General features: G+C 45.4%; 1 protein-coding gene across 4 annotated transcripts in view; it reads right to left on the bottom strand.

Annotated features, from left to right (window-relative positions):
* Positions 1-3,051: 3,051 nt before the first annotated feature.
* LOC147607825 (NAD(P)-binding Rossmann-fold superfamily protein) overlaps positions 3,052-25,308 on the bottom strand; it is a 109,943-nt gene continuing 87,686 nt past the window's right edge. For 3 of the 4 annotated variants that reach the window (XM_086789583.1, XM_086789582.1, XM_086789585.1), the window contains 2 exons: positions 22,306-22,363; positions 3,052-3,367 (listed from right to left, as the gene is read on the bottom strand). In XM_086789583.1, coding sequence (XP_086645709.1) covers positions 3,245-3,367; positions 22,306-22,363 — 181 coding nt within the window. In that variant the 3' untranslated portion in view covers positions 3,052-3,244. The remainder of the gene's footprint in view (positions 3,368-22,305; positions 22,364-25,308) is intronic. The other variant, XM_086789584.1, reaches the window with a different exon arrangement.

Below are 25,308 nucleotides of genomic sequence, written 5' to 3'. Positions count from 1 at the left end.
CATAGTATGGACTAGATACTACGACATCCCCACTAACGTCATCAGTGGCCAATAGTGGGTGTAGAACTCTGTATCAAGATATGCTCACATGCACTCCACACACACACACACAAGCATATATTCACACAAAGGCCTTCGTACTGAGTTTCTGTCAAACCTCCGAAGATGCAAGGCAGACTTAGCCATAATGAAACCTAGCACTAAGGGAATAGAAAGAATTAGTACAGCAAATAAGTAGTTGATAAGGCAAATGCACCGCTAAAGATAGAAAGAATAAGCACAATCTCAACTGGCCGCAACTCCGACAAAAAATTCACAATTTGAAATATGCATGTCTGCTAATACGGCTGAATTATATACCTAGATGAATCCAAGAACACGCCCAAATTAAACAATGGAAAGAGAATCACTGTTACAGAGAGTGATTCGTAACGCCAAAGTGCAACGAGTAAGGACTACTCTCACAAAGATGGAAAGCCATTCTACAGATGAAAATACAACCAAGCATATTCTCAAAAGTTGGTATTTTTGGAAAAATATGCAACTTGCCAAACTTATCAAGATTTCGACAAAAAACTAGGTTCATCGCACCTTATCTCTACATCAAGGCAAAAGCCGCTAAGAATTGCACTAGTAGGACATAAGTCACCTTTTCAATGGAGAATGCTTGTGCACAATTTGGGTGTGCGTGAGAGGTGGTTACATATTATAATCCACATTCAAGGGAAAGTTTTTTAGAGATTGTTGTCCAAAGTTTTGGTGAAACATTAGCATACTATCCATAGTGTAGTGCCTTGATGGAGAACAGTAACAACCTTTTATGGAATATAATTTCCAATACGATTGAAAAGAGCAAAACATTTGTGTGACATTTAATTGCCCAATACTCTATGGTCATATCATAATACCCCCAATGTTGCTACAAGTTCCACACCATTTCATCTAGTATATAGAGTTGAATCTATTCTCCCGATTAAACTAGATTACTTGGTTTGAGAAAGCGTAACAAAGAATTGCAACAGCCATATTAATTGAAAGAGCTTATTTTGAGGCCATCAAAAAAGGAGTTTTGTTTCCTAAATATGATAATCATTGGTTGAACAAAAAGTTCTCGGTTAGGTGGGAGGAAACATGTGGTTATAAAAAGATCTCCAAATGGGACATGATCTCATTTAACTCATCAATGGAATGATACTTGACGAATAAATGTATAGAGATGGTGATGGAGCAAGTACAATCATGTTGAGATAAAAGGGTGGGTAGTTATGGCTTGGTGTGCAAGGGGGTTTTACTTTCGACTGTCCTTGGCAACCAAGGGGGAACAAGTCATGGTCGATTTTAATTTTGTGCGAGGAGGGGTTATTCGCATGATGATCTAGCCCCCCTCTCTTGCATGGGATCCAAGGTAGAAAAGGAGAGGGCTCTTTGTTGGTTCCAAGTTTGATGCTTTGATAGTGTATTATTATAATGTGATGTCTACAGAACCTATAAATATGATGAGAAGGGAGATGGACACAAGTTTGGTTGGAACCTAGAACAAGGTCTTTGGAATTTAGAGGATAAAAAGGCATGTGAACCTTAATAGCGCTATTTACAAGGGACTTGCAACCCAAAAAAAGAAGAAGAGAGGACACGTGTACCCTCTAGAGAGCATATGAACAAGGTCGACCATGCAACAGGGAGCCCATAAGGGTTGACCAAGAAGCATGCAAGAGCTCTGCTACCCCGCACGTGTATGCCAAAAGGAGAAAAAAGTTGCTTGCATATAGGAAAATGTGCTGTATTCTACGGTTTTCTTGTGCCAGGTAAAGTTGGGCTTATATACAGAAGATATATGCTTCATGTGGTTTTGCTACTGAATGGAATTAGAGTTTCTAGGTCTTAAAGCGAGTGTATGTACCGTACATGTGGGATGTACATTAAAGAACTGAGCTGAATACCATAATATATGACTCAATTCAATGGCTGTGATCCTCTACTGATGGAATTTGGAAATTTTTTTCGTTTGATGGCTGGCTTTTCCCCATGTATATGTGTAATAGAAAGAAGGTTTCTGCTGACTGAAATTTGAGGGCTTTGACCATTTCAATGCCAATTTCTTCTCTTATTCACCTATCCTCCCCTCCGTCATTCAACTTTTGGTTGCTATAATGCATTCTAAATTATTATTATTTTTCGAAGCCCCCTTTCAAGGGGATCTAGGCAAGCTAGAAGCTACACCACTCACACAACCCTAAGGTGTCAGGTCTCGAACCCACGACCTCTTGGTTAAGTGGGTCGTGATGAGCTGAGCCACTCAGGCAAGACCGCATTCTAAATTTTCACTTGACAGTTTAAATATAATGTAGAGGCAACTAGGAATGACAAAGGTAGAACATAAACCCAAGCTGTGGCACCTGCAGCATCCATTTCCTTTTGTAACCATTATCTATTCTGTTACTCGGGCCTTCTTGACTATGCCAAGCATGGTGTACTCGTCAAATGAAGCAAGGAAAACACACAGCTACTCAATTTTTGAGTAACGAATGTTTTGGAACCCTTCGTTTCTAAAATCATGCTCCTAAATTAATTCCAAGATTGCAAAAATGCCCCCAAAACTCAAGCTTTGTATATACTCAAGAAATTTATTTTTTTGTTCGACTCATTGCAATTGTGTCATCTTTAATCGTGATTGAAACACACCATCACATCACCATTAAGCTGGTGAAGACACACACACACACACACACACACACACACACATAAACCTCAGGCCATGGTAAAGGATTGCCCTTTATGCTGTTTCTAATGTACCCTAGCAAGGCCAACAAAGTTTTGATGCCAACATTAACAAAACAGGAAATGTTGATCTCACTCGTGCATAATTGTGCAATATGGTCAGACCTCAGGCCATGGTAAAGGATTGCCCTTTATTCTAATGTACCCTAGCAAGGCCAACAAAGTTTTGATGCCAACATTAACAAAACAGGAAATGTTGATCTCACTCGTGCATAATTGTGCAATATGGTCAAACCTAGCCATGCACCCCCCCCCCCCCCACAACCCCCCCAATTTTTTTATTTTTTTTTTAAAAGCACGTTAAAGGGAAACCTTCACACTAAAGATCACATTACTGACTCAAAAATAGTATAGAATTGGGTTAAATGGCACACGGGCCTGCAATACCTCTTGTAGAAATAGTTCTACCAAAGCCAAGAACAGAGATCTGGACCCCCAGAAATGAGGCATGGAGCAAGTATATAGTTCAAAAACCACAAGCATGTTGATAAGCATCCTCTGCTTTCTGCAGCACTCCACAAACCAATTCATAAAACTCAGGTTCATCCCTTTTAATTTCTTCAATGGTTTTGGACTCGTGTTCCTCTGCCTGCAAGTCAGCCATGCAAAGCAAACAATACACATTCATATGCCATGATATTCATTATACAGTTATATGTGCTACTCTAGCTTTGGTTTCCATCTCTGGAGACTCCAACGGGAATTCTTTTTATTTTTTCTTTTTTCTTTTTTTGGCCCCGGGGGGGGGGGGCGTTTTGCAAAACGTGCCATGTATATACAGGCCACTGGGGGTAGCAACACTCCTGAATTTGGTAACTCACATGGGTCTGAGTGCTTTCAGCTATCCTGCCAAACTAGCACCAGTGGGTTCCATGACTGCCAAGGGCTGCAACTCTGCGAACCCACAGTCATGATAATCCTGTCCACCCCATACTCACTACATCTTGTTAAAGGCCTTCTATAAGTGTACAGAACACTTCTGCGTGAGTTGTGTGTGTGTGTGGTTAAATTGTGTGCATTCCATTGTTGACAATGAATCTGCCTTGAGGCATGATCTCCCCTTCACTGGGGAAGAGTTGACACATGCATTATATGGTATGGGACGTTGGAAGTCAGCTGGTTGGGATGGTCTGACGGTTGAATTATTTGTTGCCTTTTGGGATGAGCTTAAACTTCTGATCTTGAACATGATTAATGTTGCATAGGAAACAAGATATATGCCTAATTCCTAGAAAGAAGGCCTTGTGACTTTGGTACCTAAAAAAGCATTGGGACAATCCTTTAATGATCGGAGACCAATCACATTGATGCCACTGGTTGTAAAATGCAACAAGCCATTTTTTGGTTATATAAAGATAGAACTACCCAATGTGTTTTTGGTCGTGATCTTTCATCGAAGTGGATTTTGGAAAAATATGTGAGTCAAGGATACCCTCTTAGTGCAATGCGCTATGCCATTGCTATGCATCCACTTTTGATGTATATGGATCTTTTAACTACACAGGGGCAATTGCATGGTTTGCGATTACCCAATGGTTCACATTTTGTAGACCAAGCCTATGCAGATAATTATTTATTCATGCCCAAATATGATCCAAATGATCTCAATGCCCAAATATGATCCAAATGATCTCAACTGCATCATGAAACTTTGGAATTGTTTGGTAAAGCAACTAGACTTTATACCAACTTTTCTAAGTCTGCACTGCTTCCGTTAACTTCTTATGATGGCATGCACTGCTATGGCCTCTGCAAATTATACCAACAGATCACCTGGTTAGACATATGGGATATCCACTGGCTTGGCAGATGTCTACGCACGATGCTATTCTTTGGGTGTTGAACGAATTGAAGGCCAAGCTAGCATATTGGAAGCTTTCTACATGGCCTTTACATGTGTGTCTCAAAATTGTTCGATCATTATGGCCTATGTGCAATTTGTTGTTGTTGATTTGGCGTAAAACTGATATTGATTCTTTTATGTCTAATGCCTTGGAATTGCTGTAGAAAACCAAGCATCATATGAGAGCTCAGAGCGCTACATCTTTGGTCTACACTCCTAAAATGCATGGTGGATTAAATATACTTGATTTGCATTATCATCTCTTGGCAAGAAAGGCCACCATGATTCCCACTTTCTTTCAACTTCAGCAGCCATAGGCCATAATGCTTGCAAGCATGTGTGCTTCTATCAAAACTAGAGCTTATGGCAATTGGCACATTTCTCATTGGGAAGCAATGCTTAGTAAATTTGAAGGAAAAATCCATGGATGCCCTTATGCATCTTCTCTTCTTCGTGATTGAAAATTAGCTCTATCTTCTGTTCGCTAGCATGGAAGAGATGTGCAGACTGGGAATTCTTTTCGACTGGAAAGCATTCATTGGTCTTCGCTGTTTCCTCGATCACTTGCAGTACAAGAACCACAAAAGGCATGCTTTTTGGCCTCTACTAGAGTCATCACTGTGGTGGATGTTATCACAAATGATGGATTTGTGATGACTTTCCCACAAGCCTGTTTGAAACACAACTTGGGTTTGCATCCAAGCGAGTGTGAAAATCTATTACTACGTTGTTGTGGCTTTTCGAATCCATTCCACCCTTGAATAATCAGGATAGACTTCATGATTGGCAACTTGTTGGTCATACCAGCTCTCTTCGATTGAATACGCTTTCGGCAAGTAATGTATACAAAGTCTTGCTTCCTTTACCCTAGATTCAGCCTCAGGCTGATGCTTTATGGGGCTTGCATAAAACTACTAAATCAAAGACTTCAAATAATTTGGGATTGTAAGCTACCTCTCAAACAACATCGATTCTTATGGAGATGTCTTGTGGGAATACTTCAAGTTTCTACTTTTCAGGCAAAACGACACATCTCCAATGATATACCTTCATAAGGTCAAAAAAATCTGAACTTACGAATTGAGAGATTTGAGAAAGAAATAATAGTGAAGAAGGACAAAGACAAAAACAAAGCATTTGAAAGATCAAAAATAAATAAATTAACAAACCTAGCTACTAAGGAGAGGAAATCAAAAGATAATATCAAACGAAAACTTTTAATTAAGACTTTAACAAAAACAAAAAAAACAAACAAACAAAAAAACAAGAAAACAAAACAAAACAAAAACAAAAAAACAAAAAAAAACAAAAAACAAGAAACAAGAAACAAGAAAACAAAACAAAACAATTACATGAATGAACGAAACTTTAAAAAAAAAAACACACACACTCACACACAAAAGCATACACACTTCTTCTTAATAAGAACTTAAACTTTTTGAGCTGAGATACTAAACAAGAACACACAATAGCAAAACAGAGATCTATAAACTCTAGACCTAAAGCACTTAAGAGCCAGAACCAAACATTAAGCTAAACTTCAAAAAAGACTTCGACTCAAAAGTGCAACCATTAACTCCAATGTCTGTCCGAACATGAAGTGTAGGTTCATCAACTCTATCATGCATAGCGTGGACAATACGCTATGACATCCCTACTCACGTCATCAGTGCCCAAGAGTAAGTGCAAGTTTGTATAAGGTTAGTCCAAAAGAATATGCTTTATAAAACCACATCTCCAATGATAGATGTTGTAAATGTGGACGACATGTAAAGTCTGTTCCTCATCTTCTTCCTTGGCATTGCACGGAGTCCAGAAATTTCTTGCAAGCATTGACTCACAACCTCCAAGGATGTTTTCCATCGTTCAAAGGAGGAAAACCCTTTTGGATTTTTGGTGTTCTGCCATCTTGCATGGCCGGATTGGACATTTTCATCATTTGCATGAGATATTGGCCACTCTAGACTATTTGGAAGGCTAGGAACCATACCATGTTTCAACAACCTTCCCTGGTGCTTATGGTTTCTTTCGTGCCAATCTTTGCCAATCCCTACATGACTGTCGACAACAGCCAGAGGTTATTGACATCCCATAGTTTGAAATAGTTTTTTCTTGCATGACTTCTCTCCAAAGTACATCCTCCTCATGTATATTGTTTCTTGGTAATAGAGGAATGGTTTTTACCCCCCAAAAAAAAGAGTGTGTGTTGTTTGGGGGGGGCGAGGGAGAAAGAGATGTTACTAAGGTCTACCAAAGACCCAAAGGGTCTATGAGACCGAAAAGATGTTACATGTGATCAATGAGTAAACTGGATGCAATTCCTGGATCTTGAGCTGTCAGGTGGAGCCAGGTCTCTAGGACCGGGGATGTCTAGCTCTCTGGAGGACATGTGCTCTCTGAGAGACCCCAAGTGAGTAGGGTGCTCACGTGGTGGGGATGTCTAGCCATGTCCTGGTCAGTCTGTCCTCGCGGATCTCGTATGGGCTGAGTCAGTGAGGGCTCGCTGGCAACACCAAAAGAGAGAGAGAGAGAGAGAGAGAGAGAGAGAGAGAGTGTTATATTTAAGTCCTACAAAAGGCTAGATGGGACTATGAGACAAAAGATGATTACAAGTATCCATGGAATATCATCATCATGGAAAACTGAAATAAAACTGAAACTAGAGCTGGAAACCTAGTAACTGAAGCTAAGTGCTAGGTAAATGCACAAAACAAACAGGGGAGCATGCTATGAAGTATATACAAGAATGATCATAATGCACTCTATCCCGAATCTATGGAGTGGAGGGGTCCATGCAGGAGATCCATCATTGGGCAAGAGGGTGGCCGCAAGATCTGAAACAGCGAAGAGAGGCTGACAAGAAGAGGCCTCCATCGTGCATCAGTGACTTGTAAGGATCACATTGAATCAGGGCCTGATGGACTGGTGGTGGTCATGGTCCAGGGGCCCAGGGGGCGAGGTCGTCTCGCAGCTCAGAGAATTGTGGCTCACGGTAGAGTGACCCCTGTGCTCCTGGATACTGTCCTGATCTGATGAAGTGCCAGATGTGCTAGTGAACCAGGTACAGCATGCTAGGGCTGGAAGAAATTAGTGATCCTAAGTTGGGCTGGACTAGCTCGTGAGGCTCTCATTGTGTCGTAGCTCTAGCAAGAACAAGCCCAGGCATCTCTGGTCTGGATAATCCATGATACGGCTAATAGGACCGAACCCCTCTCTGGAAAGGCAATGGTATCTCCCTCTGATCTCATAGTAGACTGAGCATCGGCATACATAATGCTCCTCGGACTCCACCTCTCTGCTGCATAAGCTGCAAATCATGTCCTCCTTGGATATCCTGATTCCTCGCTGCTCTGCCGCCCTTGATCTCTAGGGAATGGGATGAAACTCGCAGCTGACCAATGGCAATCCTTATGGCGTGAGACACACAGATATCCATGTAGCCTGGTCTCTGTATGAGCCCATCCTCAGTGAGCCTAAGAAAGTGATCCCAATAATACAACATCTTGACGGGCAAGGGCCGCACCAGGGTAATCCGAGGGTCCTTAATGTGTGCCTGAAGCAAATCATATCGGAGCACCCAGTTACGATCCACATGGGAAAGCCTGAGGTATGGTGAGTCTAGGTCATACTGGTAAGGAGGGAGCTGGTCAATCTGAAGCCTATGTGCCGTAAACCATGTGATAACAGAGCCATACCAAGATGAGAGTGTGCCTCTCACATCAATCACCTGTGAAGACTCCAGGACTAGGCGAGGGAGTCGTGTGGGGTCCATCTCTCTGTATATAGGTAACTGTCTGGAAGAGTGCCCCTATAACCATGGGGGATGCAGCAAACTCCACTCGAATGATATGATGTGGGAAAATCGGTTTGTTGCGAATCATCCCTGATACCATGAGGATCAAAGGCCGCTCAATCCACTACCAGTCTGCCAAGGATAATCCCAGTGCCCAAAAGGGGGCTGCATACATCATTGCTGGAGTGACCAAGGTGTCAAAGAGCCACCCCCTCGTCTGGGGTTCCTTGAAGTGAGACTGATGGCACTGGTGCTCTAGGAGGGCCAGTGTGGCATATCCTCTGGTCAATCTATCTTGGGAAGCCTGTCGCAAGGAGGAACGTCCCTCTGTACTGGGGAAGGTAACCCCAAGGTAGACATACGAACCAGTCACCTCCACTCTGCTGTCTCTGCATGTGATCACTGTATCCTTCGTCACTTTGCGAGAAGTGTGAAAGACCATCACCTTGCTTTTCCCAAGGTTAACTGAGAGCCCCCACTGTGTACAAAAATCCTACAGTGCATCCATATGACGCTGTAGTCTGGCCTAAGAATCTGAGATAAGCACTATGTCATCGGCATAGAGGAGTCTAGCAATGAGAGTGCCTGCCAAAGACGCACCTCTCCCACTTGCCTGGTCATAAAGGCTGAGATCTCATCAATATAGATACCAAAGAGTGTGCGAGATGGGGGGCATCCCTGTTTCACCCCAATTGTGCTAGTGATCTCCTCTGAAAAGCCCCCTCGGCATCTAACTCTCCCCATTACTAGCTCATATAATGAAATGATTCCCCAAAGCATATCCGATGGAACCCCCAGTAACTCTCTCTGGAGCAAGCGGTCATGTGGCACTTTGTCAAAGGCTTTGCGGAAATCCACAAAGCAGCAATAAAGGTGTCTTCCATCCGCCTTCGCCTACTCAATGAGGCTCCTAACAGTGAAGATATGATCTGATGTAGAGAAGTCCCGACGGAAACCGGCATGGCCTAGTGCGCGGAAGCCCTCCCTCTCTGCCAAGGCATTGAGCTGTGCGCCAAGAACTTATCCATAAAGCTTGGCCATGATATGGCCGATCATAATGGTCCTGTAGTTGCTGGAATCCATGGTATCCCCAGCCTTGTGGATAGGGGCAATGGTATGAAGAGACCAGGCGTGTGGAAAGCCCTCTCAAAGTGCGTTGTTAAATATGCGCACTATAAGTGGGGGGAGGGTTTTGGGGGCATAGGAGAGTGTGCTCTCCTCTGATCCCTGTGTGATCCTGGGAGTGACCATGCTGGAGTCTCCTCATAGCTGTCTCCACCATGTCTATGATGAAAAAGCTAGATGTAGTGGGGCGAGGCTCTAGTGTGTGGAAGGGGGGGCTGATCAGGAATGTGATATAATGAGTGGACGTATGTGTGCCAAACATGTGGGTCAGTGATGGATGTGGGTGGTCGGCGTTCCTGTATCTGGCGTCAAGCCTCCTCAGACTTACCACTCAAGAATAGTTCGTATAGTTCCCAATATTGCTCTATGTCATGTGCACGTTTTTTACAACAACTAAGGGACTCATTTAGTCTTTGAGCCTGTTGGGCCGAGGTTTGGCCCATAGCTACTTCTCGTAAAAGGCGGGCACGTGTAGTGCAACACTCGTCATCATTCCAACCTTCGACAATGAGAGAGAGAGAGAGAGAGAGAGAGAGAGAGAGAGAGATTGTATTAACATCTTCAAAAGGCCAAAATGTCACATCATATCCATGGAATACATCTTCATCGTAGTGAAAGTAAAACTAAAAGAAAATATACATGAAAAAAATAAAGAGCCTGAAGCTCCCGCATCAGCCAAGAATATCTTGCATAGGGCGCTGCAACATGGTACCCAATGTAGTCAGGTTGACAGGGTGGGAGAAAGTCCTATGGTGGTGGGAAATGATGGCTCTGATCCTCCTGCGCGGGCGGTGGCCGCTATGTCGGGGGCGTCGGGTTTTACATAGCTCAGTGGCTCTATCTAATGTCACTCCTCTCGGCCGGACTCCTGCGCGGGCGGTGGCCGCTATGTCAGGGGCGTCGGGCTTTACATAGCTCAGTGGCTCTATCTAATGTCACTCCTCTCGGCCGGACTCCTGCATCAGCCTAGAGGTCGGGGGGAGTGGGTGGATCTACTCTCGGGGCTCTAGTCTGGAAGAAGTGAGTGAGATCTCTTTGTGTTGGTCCTCCGACGGGTGCAACTGATCTGAGCCGCAATAGGGATACCTTGTGTTAGCAGAGCTCCAAAAGAAAGAGTCCCAAGCATCTCTGGTGTGGAAAATCCATGACCCTAGAGAGTGGTCCAAATCCCTCTCGGAAGAGGTAGTGGAAACTCCCCTTGATCTCATAGTATATTGGGCATCTGCATATATAATGAGCCTCTCTGTCTCAGCCTCTGTATGGCAAAGTTGGCATGTCATGTCCTCTGGTGTAGCTGCTCTCGACCCATATCTTGTTGTCTCCGCTCTCAACTGGTGGGATAAGGTGCGGATCAATCCAATCGCACACCACACCCCGAATGAGAGAAATTAATGTCACCAAAAGGTAGTACAATGTATCCATGATGATTACTGAACCATGGAAAAGAAAAAACTATAGGAGGCTTCATCATGTGAGTTTCCTTGCTCTGCTTCCACATGGTAGTCTTCTTCCCCAATCGCTTCATCTCACTCATCATCAGTTGATGTTTGCCGAATCTCATCTTCGTCTCTACCTAACATGCTTGCGTGTAGATAACCACGAGCTTGCCTCCTTGAGAAAGTTGACGTGATTCCAACAATGGATCCTTGAAACCAGCCTTCAAAAGGTCTGATGGGCGGAAATGAAACATTTCACCACACATACAAGCACTTTAACTGAGCTGAGACTTAAAAATAAAAAAGGAGATAGAGTGGGAGTTAGAATACTCCTCCACAAGAAAACTGCACTAGCCCCAAACCCTACGCCCCTTGCGGTATTTCTTTTATTTCCAGAAGTTATTTCGCCATTACAACTTTGGCCAGGACCTCCTCAACAACTAGCCAGAGCGCTCCCGCACACACATGCACACTCACGCCCAAGACTCGAGAGTGAAGGCTTCTTTGGACTCCTCTCACAGAGTCCACGTGAATACTGGTATATGATGCTTGGACTCCCCCCCAAGCCTTGCTTATATAGACCCTTGGCTGCCCCAGCTTTTTAAAAATTAAAAATAACTTTTTACAACAAAAAGCCTCTGCTTTTTGCACACACATGCCAAAAAGTAAGGAAAAAGCTAGGCTCCCATGTAAAAAGCTGCCACCCTCCTGCCATGTGGAACGCCCTGCCACATGGCATTTGCCATGTGTCAACGGCCACGTGTTAGCACGGCTGATCTGTCTGTTGTCCGCAGCCTGATTTGAACCTATGCGCCTTGATGTCCCTACTCAGCAACAACCTCTTCTTCTCTCTCAACACACGAGCCCAAAGCTTCTACATTCTCTCTTCCAAAGAGGGCTCCAAACTACACCAAGCAATAATAGTCAGGATGCTCCACTATCCAAAATCCATGAAAAACTAGAGCATGTGCAGATGAGCATGCCTCTTCAATGGCCACCCAAAGTTCAAACTCGGTCTCGGCGTTGTTAACTAACTCCTTTCCCTTCCATAAAGATTTCAAGGTGTCATTCTTCTCGTTAGCCTATTTCTTTCTGCAATCTTTGAGAGTGTGACCCTTCTTCTTCTTCTTGTCATCAGAAGATACCGTGCCTTTGTCTTTAGCATTGGCCGAAAATGCAAGATCACCACCACCGCGGGTCTTCGACCACATCTCCTCCTCAAGCAACATAGCATTAAACTCTTCAAATGATAGAGGTAGTCTCTAACCTGAGTATTTAGTGCCGTAACTAAGCCATCAAACTTTTGTGAAAGAATTCGGATGCACCTCCAGGCTAGTTCCTCGCTGGTGTTTGTAATCCCCCCAGCAACCATTCGATCTCACGGATTTTTGATCCACGTGATAAATGCTTCAATAGCTTCTCCTTCAACAAACTTCTCAACGGCGACAAGGCTGATTCTCCAGATTCTGAATCTTGGTTTGATTTCGTGTCTCATATTGATTCCTCAGTATAGTCCAAGCCTCCAATGCCTTGGTTATGTGTTGAATCAAAGTAAGAACAGAATCATTTATGCTGGTGACAATGGCACAAAGTGCGTCAATATTGCGCCTGTTCCATGCCCGAAGAATTGTAGCATCTGGTGGAAATGTGTTCACCCTGTTTGTTGGAGTCAGAGACCCCCATTGTTTCTAGAAGCTCATAAGCGTTTTGAATTTCCTGAGAGAGTAGTTTGTCCCATCAAGCTTGCCTTCAATGAAGGCTGGTTTAGCAACAGCAGCCGAGATAGAAGCCATCACTCCTAGTATTCTATGCAAAGAAAGACTAAACTTTATGCACTATTTTTACTAAAAGCACCTAAGCTCTCATACCATATAAGAATATAGCACAACAGAAAGATAGATAGCATAATAAAGTGCAATACATAGAGAATGAAGAGAATTTAAAATTCTGAGATAGGTAAAATGTAATGGTACTGTCCACCCGTGCACTCTCAAGTAGAGAATGAAGAGAATTTAAAATTCTGAGATAGGTAAAATGTGATGGTACTCTCCACCCGTGCACTCTCAAGTAGAGCTTAGATTGTGATCTAGACAGACTTTGGATGGGGGAAGTACTACATGTAGAGGGTGTAGATACTCACAAGCATTGAATGCCTTAGCTTGTGATAACTATGCCCATATATAGTACTGCAAGTGGTGTGGTAGGCGTGCATACAATGCGAGCGGTTACGCGGCATAGACATGGTCACCGCCCTCAAAATGACAACTAACCACCCCGGGCCTCAGCTAACGCTTGAATCTCTCACCATCTCCTAACCATCAACGGTCACAATAACGACCCTATCGACGCCTAAGCCGGGATTCCCACCAAACACACGTGCACCAATCGCTTCTCATCATAATAGAGGCCTTCACAAATGTGCACCAAACATAGATGTGAGATACATGCTGAGAGCGCATTGAGTGTATACTAGCAGTCTACACATGGGAGACCTACTGAAAGTATTGCTTCCCACCTACTTTATCTGTAGGAGATTCCACCAAAAACCATTGATCACGCATATACTCCCAAGGGACAAGGGTTATGTAGTCTATCAAAGCATCATCTCATGAAGCCTCTCGTCGTATTCTCACAACGTTTATAGATTGTTGCTTACAAGTATCAACACACCTCATCATACCATGCTCATGAAATGCAAGTGACCAACGTCTATCATGATCACACAAAATGGGAAAATGGAAATGAAGACACACTTTAAAGGGGGCTGAATCTGCAAATCCCATGTAAGCAAAGAATGATGCCAGCAAGGGGGACCGGAGGAGGGGAGGAAACAAAAAAGGATTAGATAGGAGAGAAGGAGATGGGACAGAACATAGAAATAGAGTCAACTTAGTTGACCTTAAGTCAAAATCTAGGGTGCAAAGGAGAGACCATACGTGTTGTTCGACAAACAATTGAGACCCAAGGCAAAACGGCAGTTCTGACCCAAGGCGAAAACAGTGAGGGGGTAACAGATGAAATGGAGAAAAAGGCCCATTTCGGAATCAAATGGGCTGAGTATCTTGGCCTAGAGACCCCTATTTCAGCGTGTTCCTATAAGTATCATTTCAAGCTTTGACCATATTTCTTTTGAAGTATTTGTCCAAGTTGGCAAGTTCATATAGTTACTTCTACCCAAAGCCTTGCAATTTTCCCAATCAGCTGCGCGCACGCGCGTTGTGCACGCACGTGTGTTATCTCTTTAGTGCTAGCCTTCATCATGGCTGAGTCTACCCTTCAGTTCCGGAGTGATAGAAACTCAGTTCAATGGAAAATTATCTACTAAGGTGACGTATCATAATGCATGAACCTACACCTACTCTAGGGCATTGATGATGTGAGCGGGGATGCTATGCACGTAATCTATGTTGTAAATGATGGAGTTGATGATTTGAAGCTTTGTGACTAGCCTCTCTCATAGAGTCAAGATCACACTTTGATTTTTGTTAAATTTGGGAATAACCTAAACTTTCCATTGGTATATACATGCCTTGTGCATAAGCAAGACTTCCACAACCTTAATGTTGCAAGATATCACCTATATAAAACCAAAAGAGAGATATCTTCCCTTGCCCTTGGAGATTCTCATGACCTTGGCCTTCAACTTATACCAACAATAGAAGTGAGCATTGCAACCAACTATGGCCAGCATCCATTCCTTCACACAATGCAAAGCTATGGATTTCCAAGTAATTGGGGTTTTGTCATCATTGGATGACCAATAATGCATGTTCCAAACCCCTCTACATAGTCAGTCACAAAAAATATTTTGAGGTTTCTTTCATTTCAAGGTTTTTAGGCTTCATGTAAAAATGTCTCGTCCCTCAGCTCCCAAAACAAAACAAAAAACATTATGTTTCAAAAAATCAAGTACCTTCACTACCCAACAACTTGTTGCAAAATTTACACATGTTGACCGAAGCGGTTCAGATAGTTGTGTCACACTCATTGGCGAGAATGCCTCAACCCATGGGATGAGTCTTCCATGTCTTCAGGTTTATCTTCAAGGACTCGTTGCCTTTGCGTATATAAATATGATTGGTTCCCCAATCATCAACTAGTCTTAGTTCTCTCATATAAGGCCTTTCGAGAATCATTGTGTATGACCCTCTTCTCTAAAAATCAATCACCACGAATGATGTGGTGGAAACTTAGTCTGAAGGTCTTGATTTTCGCATCTTGTAGGATGCCTATGGGTTTGGTTGTGGTACCGTTAACAAGCTTCACTGATTGATGAGTTTTATAGACATAAAAAAGCTTTTAGAAAGCATTATACACATATAGAGATAACCAAGAAACAAACCAAAAAGACATTAAACTTCAAAGATTGAGCCTGAAAGCTTGAAACATAGAAACTTGAATGCATAGAAACTTGAATGCATGAACTTCTATTATGATTTCTAGCCACTATACTTGTTGTACCAGTCCTTGTACTTGCGGTACCAGCCACTGTACTGGCTGTACCAGCATTTGTACTTGCTGTACCAGCCACTGTACCTGCTGTACCGGCTAAATGGAGAGTTGTACTTGATGTACCAGCCATTGTACCTATTGTACCGGCTGAATGGAGAGTTGTACTTGGTGTACCAACTCTATTGCATGAAGACCCATGGTTTTTAGGGAAGAATCAGTACCCAGACGGAGGTATACGGATTATATTGTTGGCTGGGCATTTCTACAGCCTGTGTTCCGGCTTAGTAGCCTCGTGTTGGGTTGTGTTATGGCATTTGTATATGGATAATCTGGCATCTCCCATGGGGAGAGTAAGGCCCTCAAAGCTTGTACATGATATTATTCTCCTTGGGTAATAAAATACTCCAAGGGGGGGGGGGGGGGGGGGTCGGCCCATTCCGGCCTCTATGCGGTGTCACATTTGCAAGCTTGTGGATGTTTTCTCCAGCTTTTATGTTTTATGCGAACTGATGGTGGATGTGTGTTAAGGCTGTTGCCATGTTTAAATGTCTTAATATGCATTGAGGGTATCAACAAGTGTGTCAAAGGCCCTAGTCCCCCGGGCACCACGAGTTTCAGCAGCTGAGCCCCGTCATAGTGCGTACGGCCCAAGCCTTCTTTTTGCGAGGTAGCAGCACAGCTTCCACCCAGCATCCGACCCTTTGGCTAGCATCTCACCTCCCGATGATAGGTGGTGCTATCGGGGGAGTGATGGGACCCCCCCCCCCAACACACACCGCCACTTCGATTCTTGCACGGACGGCCAGGATTCCTTCCCTTCATATCTGCATTGCTCTCTGGAATCAATGCCTCACACCATCTCGCAACCCTATTTTGCAAAGAGTTGAGTATTTTGGCCTCCCAGGCCAATGGTACATCTGTCACACTTCGCTAGAGCTTGTCCTCGTCAGCAGTCTAGCAGGCCCCTTCTAGTTGCTCGCTCCCCCACCCCCCCCTCCCAAAACCCGCCCCCAGCGCATATCCTCCCCAAGGGGATGGGCGAGAGATGCCCCCAGGCAACAGAGCACTAGGACCCGACCTCAGTTGAGACCGGCGCAAGATAGTAGCACATTGTTGGCCCAAGGCGAAACCGTCGCGGTCGACTTCCAAAGCAAAGCCGTGCTAACAGACGCGCTAGGCTGGAAGGATCCAGGAACCATTACAAACATTTATCTTAGCAGCCCTTCGATGGTAATGGGGCCCCCTTAGCACCTTCAAGGAACCCCCCCCCCCTCCCCACTTCTAGAGATCGTTACCTCGTCGAGACCGCCCTCCAGGCTTTCAGGTTCCCAAGTGGCTTGCTAACCCGCCAATGCCAGTGCCAGTGCCAACACCCCCTTCTCAACCCTTGCCCATCCCGCCGCCCCCCCCTCCCCCGCCATCTCCTCAGACTCTCCCTCCTGCACCTGCCTCTCTATCGGAACACCCTCCTCCACAAACAGTGACATCCTCTTCATTCAAGATCATCATCTTTCACAGGGACCTACCCACCACTGCGGGAAGATCTTGAAGGGAAAACGTCACACCTTCTAGTCCTACTCTCTCGGCCCCTTCGGGACAGGGTGGAGTATGCATCTCCGTCTCAGTGATGAGCAGCTATTGCCGACAGTGGTCACCTCACGCACCATTGTCACTGGACAAGCTCGGTGGGTGACCATTAGGATTGGAGAGGACTGGGTAGGCTTCTTGGATGTATTCGTGTTGAACGTTGTAGCAAGCAGGGGCACCTTTTGGAGTACAGCTCATCAACCAGGCAGATTTCTGGTGTATGGGTGGGGATTTTCACATGCTAGAGTCGGCAAAGGACAGACTCGGAGGTGGCATGGCTACAGTATTTGATGTAGAGTACTCGGCTTGGGAGGAATTGATTTTGGCTCTGAGGGGACAAGACCCTTGGCATCTTCCATAGTTTGGACGCGGCCCCAAGAGTCTGTGTTTCTCCAGATCCGATAGGAGGAGTACTGGCCCCAACCTATCCAGATTAGATCGGTTCTATGTAGATGAGTGGGCTTGTGGTCAAGGTGGCATGATTGGTATTTCAGCTGGCACTACCTTCTCCCATCACGCACACGACCCTGAGATTTACAGCAGGATAGAGGGAATTTGGGATAGGCTAGATTTTCACTTCGGAGCACCATAGGCGCATTGGATGTAGGCTTGGAGAGATTAGTAGTCTACTACAAGAGGCAATGCAAAGCACATTGGCTGGCTTCCAAGAGCAGGAGAGGAGATTCGCAAGGGTCTTGCTTCTCTTAAGCCGCTTCAGGAGAGTGCACCAGATACCCCGTTGATTGAGAGTCAGCTGGCTGCCGCCACCCGCACAGACTTAGAACCATAGAGGAGCGCGAGTGGCCAGTGGAGTTCAGATACCATGCCAAGGTCACTAGGGATTTCTTTGAGATTGTTGGCCCACACATGTGGGGAGATGGTATCCGCAGATTGTGAGGCCAAGATGGATCTATTGTTATAGAATTCCCAACCCCAACCCCCCCCCCCCCCCCCCTCACGCACACGACCCTGAGATTTACAGCAGGATAGAGGGAATTTGGGATAGGCCAGATTTTCACTTAGGAGCACCATAGGCGCATTGGATGCAGGCTTGGAGAAATTAGCAGTCTACTACAAGAGGCAATGCAAAGCACATTGGCTGGCTTCCAAGAGCAGGAGAGGAGCATTCGCAAGGGTCTTGCTTCTCTTAAGCCGCTTCAGGAGAGTGCACCAGATACCCCGTTGATTGAGAGTCAGCTGGCTGCCGCCGCCCGTACAGACGTAGAACCATAGAGGAGCGCGAGTGGCCGGTGGAGTTCAGATACCATGCCAAGGTCACTAGGGATTTCTTTGAGATTGTTGGCCCACACATGTGGAGAGATGGTATCCGCAGATTGTGAGGCCAAGATGGATCTATTGTTATAGAACTCCCAACACCCCCCCCCCCCCCCCCCCCCCCCCCCCCCGGTTGAGATCCATCACCACAGATTTCTTCAGCTCTCTTTTCACGAGTGCCCCCATTTTCCCATAGCTACTAGATGCACGTGAGCAGGTTTGCCGGCATACGAAAGAGGTGGTCCTCATGCTCTCCAGACCTTTCTCCTGATCCCCTTCACATCTAGGGGCAAATGCCTGGGAGAGAACGGGCTTCCAACCTCCTTATTTGTCTGTCACCGGGATCTCATGGAAGGCGTCCTTAGATCGGCCTTCAACAAGATAATGGTTACGGGCGAGCCATGCCGGAGAGGAGGTCTGAGGGATTGATCCACTTGAATCCCAAGGAGGGTGGTGATAGGTTGGAGATTCGGCAATGGAGACCCATCACCTTCCTAGGGACTACCTAGAAAATTATGGCCAAGGCCATCAGCCGGAGATTGTAGCCCTTTCTCCCAGACTTGATTCATTGTACGCAGACGGGTTTCGTTCAAGATCGGAGTATTCTTGACAACATTTTAACCTTTTGGGAGGTGACCGCATCGGCCAAGATGCAACAACAGGATCTAATTGCTCTCCTTGATTTCAAGAAAGCCTATGACAGAGTAGATTGGGGCTTTCTCGAGGGGACGATGTGCAGGATGGGCTTCTCGGAGGAGTGGGTCCGAGGTGTTTTGGGACTCTACTCAGCTTCACACAGCCATGTTCTAATTCAGTGAGCTAGAGGCGACAGGTTTCCGCTTTCTCACTCAGTCCAACAAGGTTTCCCTTTAGCACCTTATCTCTACCTCTTTGCCATGAGTAGGCTCCACGGACTACGTCTTCCCATCCACACACACGAGGAGCTGCTTGATTTTGAGTTCGCAGATGACACGGGGGCATGCCTATCAAGGGACGAGGGGAACCTCGAGAGATCCGTTGAGGCAATTGAGATCTTCTATCGTGCATCTGGAGTGCAGATCAACTAGCACACGTCATGTGGATTTTGAGTTGGCTCATCGCCCGCCCCGACTTGGCATCCTGTCAAGGCTTTTCAGTGGTCCCTAGTGGCACTCCAGTTTGTTATCTTGGATGTCATGTTGGCATTGACATCTCCCGTGTGCAGTAGCTAGCCCCTCTTCTTCTAAGCATTCTGAAGAGGCTGCTATACTAGAGTTTTGCCATGCTATCCTTAGTTGGCTGGGTTGTGGTGGTGGACCAAGTTCTTCTCACCACCATGTGGTACATTACCTCCTACTGGTCTTTCTCTCGAGGCTGTATTAGTCACATTCAACATTTGATCCGCAACTTTCTGTGGGCTAGCAGGGACAGGAGGCATGCCCGGTCCAAGGTGGCCTGTAGACTGATCATCCAGCAACAATGCAGAGGGGGCCTGGACATCATCGACCCCTCCATTCAGAGCCGTGCCATGTTGGGCAAGTTTATTGTTCGAGGTCTTCTTCCGGGTGGTGAGCCTTGGAAGGACTTCCTCCTGGCTAGGATTCGCCCACACCCCGATTCTAGGAGGCCCTTGGCCTTAGAGCACAAGATGGATTTTCACAAAGATGCGAGCACATGGCTTTAGCCCCGCATTTGAGGACAGATTTGCAGCCATCTCTTGCGTGCTTGGGATCATCTCAAGCCGACCCTTCAACAATCAACTCTAGTAGCATCCAAGGAGCGTCTCCGACAGCCTCTAATCTAGAACCCAATGGTCCGTCTACCTAGTGGTCACATGCTCGGGGCTCCCTGCACGTACTGTGGGAAGCTTTCAGCACAAGCCCACTAGGTCACTTGGAGACTGGCTTACATTCAAACAACTGCCCTAGAAGCCCAGGAGAGGGGCATTACTAGGATCCAAGGCAAAGGCAGACTTAGCCTCAACATCGACGACTCCATCCCTCCAGAGTGGCTGGCCCCGATACCGGACTCTCCTCCCCCGCAGTGGCTGGGAGTGTTCACCAGGCACGATATAACCCTGGCAGGTCATAGCGTAGATAAGAGCTCCGCCTTACAAACCTTCTCTATCGGGCTTAATGGCAGACTGTAGAGAGCAGAGACCCCCTTAGAGGATTTCAGGGGATGCACCTTGCAAAGGGTTGGTTTTCATGCACATGAGTGGCACATCGACCTTCCTCCGACCAAGGCGGCCACAGAGACTCTTAATGGTTATGGATTTGGGAGGGTCGGCCTCTCACGAGCCTTCAATGGGACTCGGGAGAGTGGACATGGCATGATCCAAAGGACAGTGAGGAGATGCCTAGCACCCCCTTTTTTGTTTACACTACATGGTTGGGCCACTTAGGCCGCGGTCATCATGCCATATGAGAAGAAAGGTAGGGGACTAGCCCTTCCAAGTCTCTCACCTTCGCATTTCTGCAGAGTGCCAATTCAAGCTCCACCTATAGGTCGCTGGTCTCCACGTTCTAGCCAGAGAAGGGAGACTTGCAACAGTATAGCTACCTGACACATATGGAGAGCATGGTCACCATGAAACGTGTTTCACTGTTGTTGAGGCATGAAACGTTTTGTGTCGTGAATCGTTTCAATCACGGAATGAAACATTGAACGTTTCATGGCAAATCTGAAAATTCAGATTTGAGCCCCCAACCTTCAGATTTTATGTATATAATCATTTCAGTCCATCGTTTCATTGTCCACCTACCCGGTGTTGAAATGTTTCATTCCAAAATCAATTGTTTCGTCAACGTTTCGTTTCAGTTGTGAAACGTTTCATGGTGACCCTGATGGAGAGCTCGATGCAGTGAAGCCATTGAAGGCACCCTCACCCCGCCAGTGGAGTCCATCCAGAGCATCTAGCTCAATATCATTCACACCCTCCGTGGTTAGTGAGGACAGCTTCAAGGTGGCTCAGACCGCATGCGGAAGCTTTAGGAGGCCCTCCTGAGGATCTGACGTCACAATCCCTTTCTTACTAATAGTGGTGGTGAGCCCACTTGGCATTATAGACCACCTATGTGGTCGTTCCCCTTTCCCCCATTGTAGGAGACAGTCTTCTCCTCCTAGAGCGGCCAGCCAGAGGAGAAGAGTATCCTCCCCTTTTATGCATCTTGACTCTCGCTTCCCATTTGAGGACAAGTGTGTACATAGCAATTTTGGATGTTTTCTCGGTAACTAATTGGGGGGGGGGGGGGGGGGAAGGAGAAGAAAGGGTATGGCAATTCCCAGGCTGCAAAGAGGCTTGAAACAGGCTGTCATATGGAAGGCCGAAATCGGCTATAACAAGGCAAAAACAACCACACAAAACCAATGACGGGAAAGAAGAAACAAGCCAAAAAACAAAAAACAAAAATTGGGGCTATTCTTTTTTTAGGGTTCAGAAACGTTTCAGGGTAGAAAAGTTCCCCATGTTTCTAACCCACAAACATGTTTTTTTTTTCATGCCCCTCTGAGTAGAGCCACCAGCGCCCCATCCTGACACTGACTAGCCGCATGGAGCATATGGGACACACTCAGTAGACTGATCCCGTGATGGATCCCAAGAGGTCTTGCCTTCGAGTCGTCAAAGATCGAGCAGCCTTGCTCAAAAGAGCCAAACGTCCTCGCCCTCAGAAATTTAGACCCTCCACCCAATAGCTCCAGATTGAAGACATCCTCCGATGTCATAGGAAGGCACCAGCCACGCGAAGTGGACGTCTCAGCACTCTACTCTAACATGGACATTTGAGCTCTCCATGTGTCTATTACATTGTACACACAGGGACATACGTAGTACGTAGGCCCCATCTTTTTCTTTTTGTGTGTGTTCTGACACCAAGTCTACACATGGATCATATGTAACATCTTTTTGGTCTCATAGACTCTTCCGGCCTTTATAGACGTTAATAAATCTTTCTTTATTTCTTTCTTTCTATGGGAGAATATAGTTGAAAATGCTAGCTGAAGTTCAGCACTAAAAAAAAGGACTCCATATATACCTCTTGAAAAGTGAACAGAACTAGATTGCTTGGTGAAGCAGTCTTTGAAGAATCCCACCTGTGCCATTACAAAGAGACCATTCAGATAAGAGAAATAGACGAGTGGCAACAATTCTTAAATGTTATGAAATTGCTATCTTAAACAAGCTTGAAGATATTATAATTACAAGCCCTTGCTATCTCATGCATGAAACTCTTTGGACCTTCTTGCTAGCTTTGCAGATACAACATTCATTTACTTTCATGAAAGAGAGGGGAGGAGAGAGAGAAAGAGATACTACACAGTTCACCAAATTGGGTGGACTGAATCTGCATTTTCTCTATAGTAGTAAGCTTTGTTCACACTAGCTGCCCAGAGGGCTGCATTCTGCTGCTGCCTGCCTTAACCTCTATTATGCCTAGTGCCTCAGCATGGATATGAGATAGAGAGAGAGAATGGGCCAATCGCCCAATTACACATCGTATAGGACTCAGAGGGGCTGGTCACCCCTCGCCGTAGAGTTGACGGGATCATACAAGGCCCAAAGAAGGGTTCATACAAGGACACCCCCTTCGGGCTACGTGCCGGCCATCTGACCCCTCAATAGGCTACCCAAGGAGCTGTCCACAGCCCCCTCTTTGGCCTACACACAATCCCCTAATGCCTTGACTGCTACTACTACTCTCCATGGAGAGATTCATACCCAGTCGAACTTGGACTGACTTTGACTGACTCCAACTAGTGTGATGGGAATTTTTTGCTCGGGTTTTAAATGCATGTTCGGTCGGAAATGTGTCCACGCCCATATTTGTCTACATCTGTTGTCACCATTTGGTCACCCAATTGGTCCACCCGTGCTTTCTCATCATGTATGTACATTGGACTAGTGTCCATGGCAGTTGTATATGCCAGCGATTGATGCCACTGATTTGGCTTTCTGTTGGGACTTGTGCCTCTGTGTACATGCCCGGAAATGCCTGGTGGGTTGGTGTTCCATTGGGTCTCGTACTTCGTGTACTTGCCCGGAGCACGTCTGTTTTGGTATAGTCTCATCAACGGGCATTGTCCATACCAATGTTGCATTGCATAGCATCTTTATGTGCTTGCTTGCAATTGAAATTGCATGTTGTTTTCATGCTTGCTTGACCAATGTGTAGTTCTGGATAAGGGGACGCCCGCTGTGAACTGTGCGTGTGAAACTGTCTGCTGGCATGGTTATGTGGCATGTGACAGGTGGTAAGTATTGGTCATAAACCTAGACTTTCGCTCTCATCGACTCCACTTGCAATTGGTAAGCTTTTGTGCTTAAATATGAAAGCAAGTAGCAAGAGGGAGGAACCGGATTACAAGATCACATACCCTGTGTAGTGTTCTCTTGTCCTACGTGCTCTCTTGCAGATTATTGCTACCATGTGTTGGTGGAACAATAGAGAGCAAATGGTAGGGAACATGGGCACTTGAGAGGGTAGTGTGAGTTGCAAGTCTACATCGACAACCGCTTGTTTGCAACACTGTATTCATATGCATTGGTATGGAAATCTGGTCAAAAATGCCCATGACACTATGTACTTGATTCTCCCAAGATCAATATACTTTATTTGAGGGAGAGGCCGGCCGTTCCGGCTCATTGTGTGTCTCTTGTCAATTTCAGCAAATTACTTCTTGTATTGAGCGTATGTCCATCAAATCTTAGTGTATTTAAGTGTATTGATTAGCATTGTGTTCAACCAAGTTACATTGGTATCAGAGCATACGGTTCTCTTTCACTTCTATCGTGAGAGACAATCACCGTGAACACTAGCTATCTCTACACTTAGAACATTATGGACAACCATACAGTGAATGTTGGAGATGCTAACACAAGAGGCGGGGACAATGAAACGCATGCCTCCAATGCTTTACAGGATTAACAAACTCATGTGGTGCACAATAGGGAACATGAGTATATGGGACAACTGTCCTGCAGCAAAGAGAAAATGCAGGAAGAAGAGTTTATAGTCTTGAGGGCTGAACTTACTCATATGCAGGCTCTTCTCCATGCACAACAAGAAGAATTGAATCTCTACCACCACAATGATCCATTGGTACATGACCGTTTGAAAGCCAAGAAAGCTAAATCTTATATGGATCATGCAATGGCAATGATTGCTCAAGAATTACACATGCAACCGAGGGATGCAGCACGTGCATAGTTGGCTCGTACTAAGGATGCCTATGCAGAAAAGGCAACCATCCCACATGTCTTGGAATCCCCACAAGTACCCGAACAAGAACTTGTGTCTAAGAGGATGAATCTCCATGCTATGAGAGAGGAACAATCGACGACTTCACGCCATGCACGAATACCTTATGTAGCCCGTGAAGGACACAATGTTTATGGCAATGGTCAAAATGTATGTCAAATGCCATTGCCGGCTAAGAATTTGCATGCACAACACATGCAACAACACAATAGCTTGCTTTGATGCCTCAAATATAGCTTGATGTGCATGGGTCCAAGCATAAGCACGTGGTTGAAGAGTAAGATGATGAAGAGGGTAGAGAAGTTGTGGAAGCTCCTCCAAGAAACGTGTGTAATACTTAACTTTCTTGACAAAAGTCAACAATGTGCGAAGTAGAGAAAGAATAGCCTCCACTTCTCGAAATCCATAGCAATACCATCGAATGAAACCACATGACCAAGCAAACGAACCTCGGCTTCGACGACGTGACACTTTGAAGGGTTGAGGGATCCTTGAGCTTATAAAGACTCTCAAAAGCTTGACGAACTTTCTCAAGGTGCTCAAACCTAGAAGAGTAGATGCAAAAATCGTCCAAATAGACACAAAGAAACGTACCAAGATATGGCTCAAACACCGCATTCATAAAGCATTGAAAGGTTGTTAGCGCATTCGTCTATTCCCATGGTGTGATGAAAGTCGTCTTCAATTGATCCTCGTCGGTAATACAAATTTGGAGGTAGCCCGAATACCCATCACACGCCATATACATCTCATGACCTGCCACACGATCAAGAATCTTAT

The sequence above is a fragment of the Cibotium barometz genome, chromosome 54, assembly GCF_041138505.1.
Source record: "Cibotium barometz isolate CiBa-2024 chromosome 54, ASM4113850v1, whole genome shotgun sequence".
Classification (NCBI taxonomy): domain Eukaryota; kingdom Viridiplantae; phylum Streptophyta; class Polypodiopsida; order Cyatheales; family Cibotiaceae; genus Cibotium; species Cibotium barometz.
This window is presented reverse-complemented; position numbering and strand designations above follow the sequence as displayed.